A 12,742-nucleotide genomic window follows, 5' to 3' on the forward strand; every position below is an offset into this window, starting at 1 on the left:
GTTTAGAGGCCCTCTCTCTCTCTCTTGCAAAAATGCTTGTCACCAAACTCCAATGTGTCACCAAAAGGCGTGGGACGCATATTAACGGGTGCAGATATATTCGGCACGCGTTTTTCTCGATCTGGCAACAGTTTGGCGACAAACTGTCAACATTTAATGTCAGAAAACTGAATTTTATTCCGTCAACCGGTCTTCATCACGACACATTTATAGTGGAGCCCCTGCGGAGCCCCATAGGCATAGTGTGTGGATACATAAAGAAACCCATCGAGTTGTTTTCCGATGGTTTCGGTCCTGTGTGCACGTGCCTGCCACCACAGGAAACCCAACAACTAGTGAAGTGTGAAGTAGAGAAGTAGTCAGGACAGTATAGTAGTGAGTAACTTGTCGCCCGACGTTTTGTACAACATAAGGAAACAGTATAGTAACTATAACAGTAAAGAAATTAAACGAAAGAGGCTGGCCATTATAAGAAAATTCTACAACCCAGAAACAGATGGGAGCACCGCTTTTAGGCCGTGCCTAAATCTATACATTATAGAGATTAACTTCCGCGGATTCGTGACCATTCTTGTCACCAAACTCCAGGAAATACTAAAGCATGGGGTGAGCATTAATGGGTGAAAATATATTGGGGATGCCCTTTTCTCGACCTGGCTACAGTTTGGATACAATCTGTCAACATTTCATACAAGAAAAGTGGCATCTATCCAGCCACCATGGCAGTGGCTGAATGGGCTGGATTTCTCTGAGAACGTATTCCATTTGTGTTCTCGTTTAACATATTGGGGATTATTACCTCGCCCGGGACGGAGTCCACCGGGGGCGAGGTATTGTTTTCGGTGGGGTTACTTTGTTTGTTTTGTTCGCAACATTACGGGAAAATGGCTGGACCAATCTTCATGAAACTTTCAGGATAGATGAGCATTGGTCTCAAATAGAACCTCCAACATTTTCAGGCTCATCCGGTCAAGGTCACCAAAAAGGTCAAAATCGTCTTTTTTTCCCACGATATCTTCCTTCATATTCACTTCAAACCAATTCCAAAATATTCATCTTTCAATTCTGCTTCCACTGATAGGCTACATGATGGGGTATCTTCTCATGGTTTTCTTAGCAGTTGGGGGTCAAGGTCATTGCTAAAGTTTGCAAATTTCCATTATAACTCGAAAACGGTTAGATATAGAGAGATGTTTATCATTATCAACATATAGGAAGTCATATATGGGCTTTCATTTAGCACCATGACCTTTTGACCTTGTTTGTTTGCGTGTCTGTCTGTTAACAATCTAGTGTCTAGATGGATACACCGATTGACTTCAAATTTTCAGGGTAGGTAGGCAATGGTCTGTAGGTTATCTGATTAAATTTTGGGGGTAATCGGGTCAAGGTCACAGGAAAGGTCAACCTTTTGGTCAAAACAACATTTTCCATTATAACTCAAAAACAGTTGCTGATAGACAAATGTTTACTATTATGAGCACATAGGAACTCCCATATGGCCTTTTATTTGGTACCATGATCTTTGACCTTGAAAGGTCAAACTCAAGGTCACAGATTTTCAGAGGGTTATAACTTGAAAACGGTTGATGGTAGACAGATGTTTATCATTATCAACTTATTGGAAGTGCCATATGGACTTTCATGTGGCACCATGACCTTTGACCATGATGACTTTGAAATGTGAAACTCAAGGTCATGGATTTTCATAGGACTATAACCTGACAACTGAGAAATATTACCATTATCAACATATAGGTATAAAATAAGTGCTGCCGGGCGATGCTTGTTTTGCCTGGCAACACTTGTTTCTGCTGAAATGCCAAAAATGCCTTGAAACAAAAACTTGAAACACTTGATATTCCTCTTCCATTGTGTAACGTAATGTTCTGGATCTCATCGACGCTACGTGTAACTATAAGGCTAATGGCATCGACAGTATAGATTGGCCTTCTCTCTTGCTTCCAATGGTGAAAATGACAAAGAATTATGACAGGTCAGCAGACTGATCTGCTTTTTTTTTTTTCCTTCTTTGAATGCCATAAGAAGTTTTTTTTGACAGAAAATGTGATTAAACTTCCAGAAAAAAAATCATAGAAAAATCTAGGTAACTGACCATTCATGACGGCTGCATGACCACCTAAAAAAATGCTGTCGGGCCTCGTGTTCCTTGAACACATTTCTAGTTTATTATGGCAATTTTTTTTAATAGTGAAACATTTCATGTCATTATTTTTAAGCCATTTTTGGTCCACAGTATTTCTTTACAAGTGCCTAAGACTTGTGCGCAGTACTGTATATCTTACAGCAAAAAGGTAAATCCTGTAAGTAGGTAACATAAGCTCCTTTTGTGTGCATACTCCTGACAGGCTCAGAATTCATTCATTCAGTTTTTAACTTCCACAACTCTTAAGGCTGGCTTTCCAATACATATATTTGTAATGTTTTTGTCATGTCTTGACTCTGACTGAATTACATGGACAGATGAAACCCCGGTTTATCATCATTTTGAAAACGGTCTTGAGAAGAATGGTCTTCTTCTGGAAAGCAATATCACCAACCAGCAATCACTTCAATTTCTTTAGCCCTTTATCCTCAGACGGATGAATGGAAATGAGTTTAACATATCGTTAAAAAAATACAATATGCTAAAAAAAAAGAAAAGAAAAAAAACCCCAAAATGAACGTCAGAATTACATTTATATTGAGATTCAGTTCACTTTCACTCACTCACTCACTCACATGTATAAGGAAATATAAAAATTGTGCGTCTGACTGATGTGCGTAACACAAAATGTCACCTTTGGAAATTTTACAATGCTAAAGCAGAACTGAGATGATTCTAGAACTTCCCATCCAAGCTGTTCAACCATCAAACTTAATTTCCAAATGCATTTCTATGTTCATGACCAAAGGACCAAGTGCTTTTCATGATCCAGATGTTGTGCATTTCTGAAACATCATTCATTCAGCATGTGTGAATTCTCTGGACACACTTGAAAAGAGAAAAATCAGACTGATGTTTGGTTCTCTGCACTGCTCTTCAGTCCTTTAAATATGAGACTCTCTGTCATCTTGAGAACACGTGTCTCCCATGTTTGCTTGGCCTTTCCTTCAGCCCTCTTTTCTCAGTGAGGTTTGGGGACGTGACCATCGACGTAGAAATTTCGCGTGACCTTGGGTATTGTCAGCTCAATGCCATCCAGCTCGGGAGTCAAAATGATTTGGCAACCAAGACGAGAGTTCTCCTGCAGCATGGCGGCCAGATCCAGCATGTCGTCCTCCCTTTAGAGGTTAAAAGATGTTACAAAGCACATGAGATGCATAGCATATGCATTTGAAAAGATGGTCTAAACTCAGTATAGCGTAAGAAAAGCATTTCTACAACTTATAAAAGGAAAATTAAACATGTGAATAATTAATGCAAGCTAACTGTCCTTAATTAGCATCGCAGACCCCTTGCACATGACGTCACGCATCACGTGATAATTTCAACTGGGGGGCAAACAGACACCGTCTTTCCTCATTTTTTGGTTGGTCCAATCGTTCAAATAGAGAAATAGGTAAAAGGTATTACCGTCTACCTGCTATCAAGAAAAATATTAACAAAGAGAAGCAAATGCTTCAAGAGCAACAAAGAAATGAGCGGTTAAAAAGAGAATACGATGAGAAGAGCTAAGCCTGAAAACTCCAGAGAAATCCACGTTTGTAGTGATCATTTTATTTCAGGTAAGTCAGAAACGAGTATAGAAGAGTTTGCATAAGAATCTCGTTTTATTTCTGGTCACATTCGAGTTAGCTTCTTCGTGAAAGTTTTTTTTTTTTAACAGAGACTTCCTTTATTCGACATGAAAAACCCAGATCAGGCACCAAATAAACAACTTGAAGGGGGGGAAAAAAAACCAACAAGGAGCGACATGCGTGATGTATCCTGAAAGAACAGAACAGATTAAGAGCAGAGAGCGCTGAAGGTTTGTTTCTGTGCAAAGTCCTGTGCAAAAAAAAAAAAATCACCATGGAGCCTGAGTATAGTAATGACCCTACAGTTCGAGAGAGTTCTACACAAATACACTGAACTTTACAACAGCTGCATGGATGTGAAATGAAAATGAAAAAAAAAATCAATCAATTAAGGCAGGAAAAAGTATTTTGGATAAAATTGTTACTCTCCGTTACATCCTTATCAACCTGTGTGACTCAGCTATGCCTTTGAATAAAGAATAAATGAAGAGGGAACTGAACATTAACCATTTATTTAAATTATTATTATAAGCATGATTATAGGCGGCACGGTGGTGTAGTGGTTAGCGCTGTTGCCTCACAGCAAGAAGGTCCGGGTTCGAACCCCGTGGCCGGCGAGGGCCTTTCTGTGCGGAGTTTGCATGTTCTCCCCGTGTCTGCGTGGGTTTCCTCCGGGTGCTCCGGTTTCCCCCACAGTCCAAAGACATGCAGGTTAGGTTAACTGGTGACTCTAAATTGACCGTAGGTGTGAATGTGAGTGTGAATGGTTGTCTGTGTCTGTGTGTCGGCCCTGTGATGACCTGGCGACTTGTCCAGGGTGTACCCTGCCTTTCGCCCGTAGTCAGCTGGGATAGGCACCAGCTTGCCTGCGACCCTGCAGAACAGGATAAAGCGGCTAGAGATAATGAGATGAGATGAGCATGATTATAGTTATACAGTAACTATCGCTACAACTGGAATGTGTGGATTCTGTTAGCGTTTGTAATTATTGTACCATCCGCTATTCTATAAAATTAAAATAAAATCTGACAATATTAACTGAAAGTCTAGAGCAAGATATTTTGTTATTTTACAAAAAAATAACACTTCGGATATTGTTTTAACAAATGATAAATATCACTGTATAAATTGTAGAGTGCAAATAGCTGTGTAACTAGATGTCCTTGGGGTTGTTGAGACATGGAGGGGTGGGAATACCATCTAGCCCACGGTTCAGGTAGGAGTCCTTCGAGACTAAACGCTTTGGCTTTCGCAACATTCTTTTCCCAAAAGCTGATGTTAAGGAAAAAGTCTTTACACAAAGGTTTTCTTGTTTTGTAGTTTAACTGATCTTCCGTGTCAGGACTCTTTGAAGAAGAAGAAAAAGAAAAAAAGGTACATTCCAGCATCCATGTAGCTAACGCTAGGCCACAAATCTACATCACTCCAGTTGTTTCAAGGAATTTTGCACAGCTCATAAAACACTAGTAAATGTAATTTCGTGTATATTGCTTCTTTCTGACTAAGATTATCCAAGTAACCCGGTAAAGGAGCTTTTTTAGCTGTAGTTTTCCTTGGACGACAGATGTCGGACATCTTCAATATCGCTCGTCTTCAGTATGGAAATAAAGTTCGCATGTCCCCCAGGACAAGCGTTGCGACGATTACCAACGTAAATGTGACGTCAATGCAAGGGATCTATACCTACTCCTGATAACGCCTGGCTAATTAAATTAATATATTGACTACTGCCAATATTTGCAAATTATGCACATTTATTTGATAAAACAAGTCCAGGTACAAGGAAGGTGCTGAATATTGGTACAAATACTGAGAGCTGAAGGAATTAAAAAAAAAAAAAGTGCCTATATAACTATAAATGTACTGAGAATTACCTTTCTTCAGGTTCAGGTAGCTTATCATAGTACTCATCATTTACGTAAACGTGACATGTGGAGCAAGCCAACGATGCCTCGCAGGCCCCTGAAAAAGCAGGAGAGCGAGTTCATGATTTTCCACAAACTCAAAAGGCAACCTGAGCAGCTCCTTTGTAAGTGGAAAACAAAATGGATCTTTGGATTTATATTAAAACGAACATGTCATTTTACAGCACAGCACGTCACAGATTTTTTTTTTTAAATGCTTGAGAATATTAATGTATTAAGGGAACAATAATTTACAAAACATGAAAAAGAACCGAAGTCTAAAAGTGAGACCGAAGGTTGCCCTTCATTTCATTAGCTTAGATATGAAATTGATAATACGTCATGCCAGAATGACCTACAAAGCAGCAAAAATGGTATAAAATTCACCTTCAAGATCGATGCCATGTCTGTGCGCGAGATATAGAACACTTTCTCCTACTTTTGCCTTCACCGGTATCCTCTGTCCAGACCGGTCAATAAACACCACATTAATGCTGCAGCAGAAAGCATTTAGTTTAGTGAAATAAAATAGACATGTACAATCCCAATTCCAAAAAAAAATTAGGACACTGTGTAAAACAAATAAAAACAGAATGTGAAGATTTGCAAATCAAATCATGGAAACCCTATATTACAAAGACAACATATCAAATCTTGAAACTGAGAAATTCTATTGTTTTTTGAAAAATGGTGTGCTCGTTTTGAATTTGACTTCAGCAACACGTTTCAAAAAAGTTGGAACAGAGGCAACAAAAGACTGTAAAAGTTGTGTAATGCTAAAAAAAAAAAAAACCAAACAAAAAAACCCCCACCTAATTAGATTAATTGGCAACAGGTCAGTAACATGATTGGGTATAAAAAGAGCATCCCAGAGAGGCGGAGTCTCTCAGAAGTAAAGATGGGGAGGGGTTCACCGCTCTGTGAAGGACTGCATGTGCAAACAGTGCAACAATTTAAGAATAACGTTCCTCAGTGTAAAATCGCAAAGACTTTGTGGATCACATCGTCTATGGTACATAATATCATTGCAAGATTCAGAGAATCTGGAGAAATCTCTGTATGCAAGAGACAAGGCTGAAAACTGACACTGGATGCCTGTGATCTTCAGGCCCTCAGGAGACACTGCATTAAAAGCAGACACGTGTCTGTCATGGAAATCACTGTATGGGCTCAGGAACACTTCAGAAAACCATCAGTTCATTACTGCATCCACAAATACAAGTTAAAACCAAATATAAACAATATCCAGAAACATAGCCACCTTCTCTGGGCCCGAGCTCTTTTATGATTGACTGAGGCGAAGTGGAGAATTGTCCCTAGGTCTGATGAATCAAAAGTAGAAATTCTTTTTTTGAAATCATGGACACCATGTCCTCCAGGCTAAAGAGGAGAGGGACCATCTGGCTTGTCATCAGTGCACAGTTCAAAAGCCAGCATCTGTGATGGTATGAGGGTGCATTAGTGCCAAGGACACGTTATCCTAATGGGCTTCATGGGCAGCTGCCCAGGGCCTCGGCCACTAGGGGGCCTCGGAGGTAGCGAGATCGGAAAATATGAAACGATATTTTCAGAAGTTTTGATCATATTGATAACATTTTTGATGCATTTCGCCACCCGTAAGGAAGCCCACCTTGTCCCGTCGCATAAATCACCCATCATTGTCAATATGATCACTGTCCACCATGTCTTCACACGCTACGCCAGCTTGAGTTCAATGATTTAATTAATGACTTCGCTTTCCAGAAAAGTAGGAAAGTGCCCTTGTAAGTTGACCCATGGCTGTCAAACTGAATGCGCAAAGCTGTGTGCCACTGCTGTTTGGGACATTACGTGTGTGAAAGGATGAAATGTTTCACATAGCCTAACATTTTGAGATTTATTTCTGAGAAGCAAGATATTTTTCTCTCTTTGTTATTGCTCTTTGTTTTCACAAGTTAAAAGTCGCCTGGATTCCAAAATGAAAACGAACGGTTATATACCAAATGAATGTTCTTGTTCTGAATACTAAAGAAACTGTTGTCGGCCTCGGTTATGTTCTTGACATGTTGTTCATTGACTCACTCATTCAAAGGCTTCTTGAGGCTAAACTTTAGTTAACCAGACTTGTTAACCGTGATGTCTGATGGATTTTTTCACCATGCAATTGCCTATTTCACCATTGCTTTTTCTCGATTAAATAGGTGTTGATGGATATAAAGTTTTATCGTTCAATAGTATTTCTAATTGTGACACCGTCATTATTTAAGTTTCTGTGTCTAGTTAGACAGGCACGTCTGAGGGGGTGAATTTGCTGAGCGCAGTTGACAACAGGCGGGGGTGGGGCCTTGGCAAGGGTTAACGCGGCCCTGATTAGTGCACGTGGCATGAGCAGCTTGCACATCTGGGAAGGCATCATTAATGCTGAATGACAGACACACATTTCAGAGCAACATGCCGCCATCCAGACAAAATCTTTTTCAGGGAAGGCCTTCCTTCTTTCAGCAAGACAATGCCAAACCACTTTCTGAGCATATTAAAACTGCATGGCTCTGTAGGAAGAGAGTCCAGGTGCTAAACTGGCCCGCCTGTAGTCCAGACCTGTCTCCCATTTAAAACAACATTTGGCGCATTATAAAGCACAAAATACAACAAAGCAGACCCCGAACTGTTGAGCAGCTGGAACTGTATATCAGGCAAGAATTGGACAACATTTCTCTTTCAAAACTACAGCAACTGGTCTCCTCAGTTCCCAAAAGTTTACAGAGTGTTGTCAAAAGTAGAAGTGATGCAACACAGTGGTAAACATGCCCCAACTTTTCTGAAACGTGTTGCTGACATCAAATTCAAAGTGAGCATATGTTTTTCAAAAAACAGTTTCAAGATTTGATATGTTGTCTTTGTACTATTTTCAATGAAATATAGGGTCTCCCGACTTTTCTGGAATTGGGGTTGCAGAAATTGCACCCATGATGTTGTGTAAATGAATACATCGTTATAATATGGACGAAATAAAATATTGCAATCATGTTATTATAGTGTATATTCTACATAGAAGGGACGCACACATCCTCATCTGGATCTTCTACCGTCGAACCACCTTCCTCACTCTGATGCCGACCTGTAACGATAAAAACCATATGATGAAGATGGTAAAATCAGGAGAATACATCTACAAATACATCCAAGTGCATGGAGGAGACTTTCTCTTCTCAGCCAGTCATCATGACATTTCCCTGTACATCCTAAATGTTATGTAAAAGAGCTTGGAAGAAAAAAACATGATACAAATTATGATGGTCATAAGTCATGGATGATGAACCTTTGGCTATCGATCAGCAAGGGTTACTGTACTGAATGGTTTGGGTCTGATGAATTTATCCATGACTGAAAGCCTTAACTTTCGCAATGTTTGTTTGCTTTTTTAATTAGTTGTTTAAGCACATTTGCAATCTGAGAGGAAAATCAGCAAGTCCAGGTTCAAGGCCACGATCCTCTCTTAGAAATGAGCGGGATGCTCTCTTCAGGTGAGAGGAGAGACCGTGGTGGAGGAGTTTAAAGGGATAGTTCAGGATTTTTGACATGAATCTGTATGGCATCCCCATCAATAGCGTCGTGCAAACACACTGACTTACCCCTGACAGCATCCTGTGAGTCCAGTTCTTGTCCAGTTTTGGTCCAGACGAAAGTAGTCCGGCAAGTTTGTTGGGGTCACGAAAGTAAAACGTTTTTCGTCTCAAAACAGTATGTGTTCAAAAGAGTGATATATTTGCATCACAAAACCGTTGCCAAATAAAAAAAGTCAGACCTCGAAATCGCTTGGCACTATTTTCTCTCCCTCGGTATCACTGCGCGCTGTTATGTTGACATCTGCGCAGGAATCAACACCTTTCCCATTGTTTGGCAGTGATTAGGAGTTCAGATCAGCAGCGCTAACAAGCTAATTTGAGAGCATGAACAGCGACAAATTTATCACCTTCTATAACCTATACAATAATATATTTGTGAAAATGGTGCGCACTTGCGACTATCCAGGCTGTAGCAACAAAGATGCGGCTGAATCTCCGCACACATTTCACCGTCGTAGTCAGACATGTTGTCGCTAACTTTGCTAGCAGTAAACAATGTAGTGATGTGTCAGTCGCGAACGATCCGGTTCAAAGAGCCGGCTCTTTGAAGTGAACGGTGGGAGCCGAATTAGTTTTTTGTCCTTAGGTGCCTCAGAGAGAGAGAGAGAGAGTTCAGCTCAGCTGAAGGATGATTGTCTATTTGACAACCATGATCATTGTTTTGTTGCCGTGAATTCCTAAAGCTCATGATATAAATTGTCGCTCATAAATTGACAGGTTCGGTCGGCAACCGCCTTGGCATGGCCAGATTAATCTGCGGTATACAACGAGACAGCGGTCATTATAAAAGGAGCATATTTGCTGTTCCAGTGGCTTCTCATTACTGGTGGAGCAGAGTGCGACACTTTTTTCTCTTTTTACATGCGCTCAAGGTGCCACATATTTTGTTGCACATTGTTCTGTGTTTGTTAAAATAATTTCCAACTTTGCTTCATAGTTTCTTAGGCCTGATTTATACTTCATAATTTATTTTGTGGCATTTTGTTCAAGGTCAAGTGTGAAATAAAGCCATAAAGGATAAACAGTTGATGTCTTCTGTGTATTTTATATTGGTAATATAACACCGTTTTGCATTATGTTTGTGAGAAAATAATTTATTAATTGGTAAGCAAGTTTTATTTCTATAGCTAGAACATTGTTACACTGCTATACTTTACAAAGCTTTACAATGGCTACAAAAACTAAAAAATAAAATGGAAAACATCCTATTGATAAAATATAAATAATAATGTAATTAATTAACTAGTTAATTGCAGCAATTAAATCAAAAATAAAATCTCAGGAGCCGTTTGGGAGCCGAAAGAGACGGCTCCCGAAAAAGAGCCGAAATTCCCATCACTAAAATGAATGAAACGGCCGTGGCTGTCACCTGGCGGCAGCGCGCAGTGATGAGAAGGGAGAGAAAATAGTGCCAAGCGATTTCGAGGTCTGACTTTTTATTTGGCAACGGTTTTGTGATGCAAATATATCACTCTTTTGAACACATACTGTTTTGAGACGAAAAACGTTTTACTTTCGTGACCCCAACAAACTTGCCGGACTACTTTCGTCTGGACCAAACCTGGACAAGAACTGGACTCACAGGATGCTGTCAGGGGTAAGTCAGTGTGCTTGCACGACACTATTGATGGGGATGCCATACAGATTCATGTCAAAAATCCCGAACTATCCTTTTAAGTATCTTATGAAAATATTCACAAGGGATGGAGGGGAAAAAAAAAATGCATCAGTTGAGCAGTAGCAGGGTTCTTGGGCTGTCGTAGTGAAGCAGGAGCTCAGTTAGTGGACAAAGCCCTGTGTTTTCCCATGTCCCTGTCCTCACTTATGCTCACAAAATATCAAAAAAGGTTGCAAGTGCAGGTGGTGAAAGCAAGCTTCCTCCACAAGGATCCTGGGCTTCCTCTGAGCAACAGGGTGAGGAGCTTGATAAAAGTAGAACCACTAGTCGAGGTGGTATGGAAAGAGACCTTGGGACAAACCCAAGACCTGCTGAAGAAATGATATCTTCCTGCTGGCTTGGGAATGTCTGGGGATCCATCAGAACGAGCTGGAAAGTGTGGCTGGGAATGAAGTCTAGCTTGATCTTCTCAGCCTGTTGCCATCATTGACTGATGAATGTTACTCTCAGGGCTCCCACCGGTGCTCATAACATACATGTCAACCTATACGGAATGTCCGTATTTTATACGGATTTGATTCAATAAACGTAGTATACAGGCGTATAAATGAAGTTATACGGATTCTTTAAAAAAACTTCAATATTTATTTAGAGCTATAATCAAGTCCCACGATGATAAAAGAGCGCATAACATTTACAAATGTACTGTACACCACGGAAAACACAAACAGCCAGTAAAGAGTCTTATGAAATCGCGCGTTATCTTGTGGTAGCGAGACTTCGTTCCACTTTTGATCATGCGCACACCGCATTGCGAGAATCCCGCCAACCGTGACGTAACATTTTATTTGAAACGCGTATTTCCACCTGAGCGACTTTCACTAGCGACTGAAAAGATTCTGAATGGGCACTCCGGCAAGATCAACACAGACACTTGCTGTGACATGCAGCCTCGTGAGGTATTGGTGCGGAGTGCTAAAAAAGCTGTCATGGAGTACAATTCAGAACATTAGAGTGACACTTTGTGTTTTTGCCGAACATTGGAGCTTTGTATTCATTCTGAAGGTTTATTGTTATTAATATTGAATAAAAAGTAACTTGGATATATCATTGTTAATTATCATTCAAATTTTAGGTAAATTATTTTAATTTGCATCTTATACGGATTTTATAAGGGAAATACGGATTTTGGAGGTTGGTTATACAGGTTTGATTGACCAAAAGTTGACATGTATGTCATAACGCTAGCCATTGATGAACGTAATCCATCAGTGACGAAGAGAAAATTACTCGCAGTTGTCACTTTGTCATCATTATCAAAAGTAAATGTTTTATAGAAATTAGGGGTCGACCGATAATCGGCCTGGCCGATATATCGGGCCGATATTCTGCATTTTTAGGGTTATCGGTATCGGCCATAATTTCCACCGATATGCCGATAACATGCCTTTTTGCAGCCATTTCGTTTCTAACGCGACTGGCACTGCACGTCCTTTCCTGCACTCGCCTCTCTGAGTTCAAGAACACGGTCCCACCCACCACAACATCTGATTTGTTTGGCACAAGAGATATAGCCAATTGACACGTGTAGCTAAACGCTGTGAACGGTTTCAAGGAGGCCATACGGGCACTCGGGTAGAAGCGGCACAAGGGATACAGCCAATCAACACGCGTAGCTAAATGCTGTGAACTGTTTCAAGGCGGCTGTATGGGCACTTGGGCAGAAGCAGATCCCACTTCAAGGTAAGGACACGCTGCTTTTGCCGCAATAAGTCACAAACACACAAGTTGCAAAAGCACAACATCATTATATGTTTACATTCTTCATCTACTACTCGTTAAAATTGTCCATTTGCATCTGTGTAGCCAGGCAA

At 40.3% G+C, this 12,742-nt stretch overlaps 1 protein-coding gene across 2 annotated transcripts in view; it reads right to left on the bottom strand.

Moving 5' to 3' along the window:
* Nucleotides 1-2,166: 2,166 nt before the first annotated feature.
* The window catches only part of fdx2 (ferredoxin 2), a 30,920-nt gene continuing 20,344 nt past the window's right edge, over nt 2,167-12,742 (bottom strand). For both annotated transcript variants that reach the window (XM_060918885.1, XM_060918884.1), the window contains exons 2-5: nt 8,688-8,742; nt 6,033-6,139; nt 5,616-5,703; nt 2,167-3,285 (exon numbers count right to left, since the gene is read on the bottom strand). In XM_060918885.1, the coding sequence (XP_060774868.1) occupies nt 3,129-3,285; nt 5,616-5,703; nt 6,033-6,139; nt 8,688-8,742 (407 nt within the window). In that variant the 3' untranslated portion in view covers nt 2,167-3,128. The remainder of the gene's footprint in view (nt 3,286-5,615; nt 5,704-6,032; nt 6,140-8,687; nt 8,743-12,742) is intronic.

Source organism: Neoarius graeffei, chromosome 4, assembly GCF_027579695.1.
Source record: "Neoarius graeffei isolate fNeoGra1 chromosome 4, fNeoGra1.pri, whole genome shotgun sequence".
Classification (NCBI taxonomy): domain Eukaryota; kingdom Metazoa; phylum Chordata; class Actinopteri; order Siluriformes; family Ariidae; genus Neoarius; species Neoarius graeffei.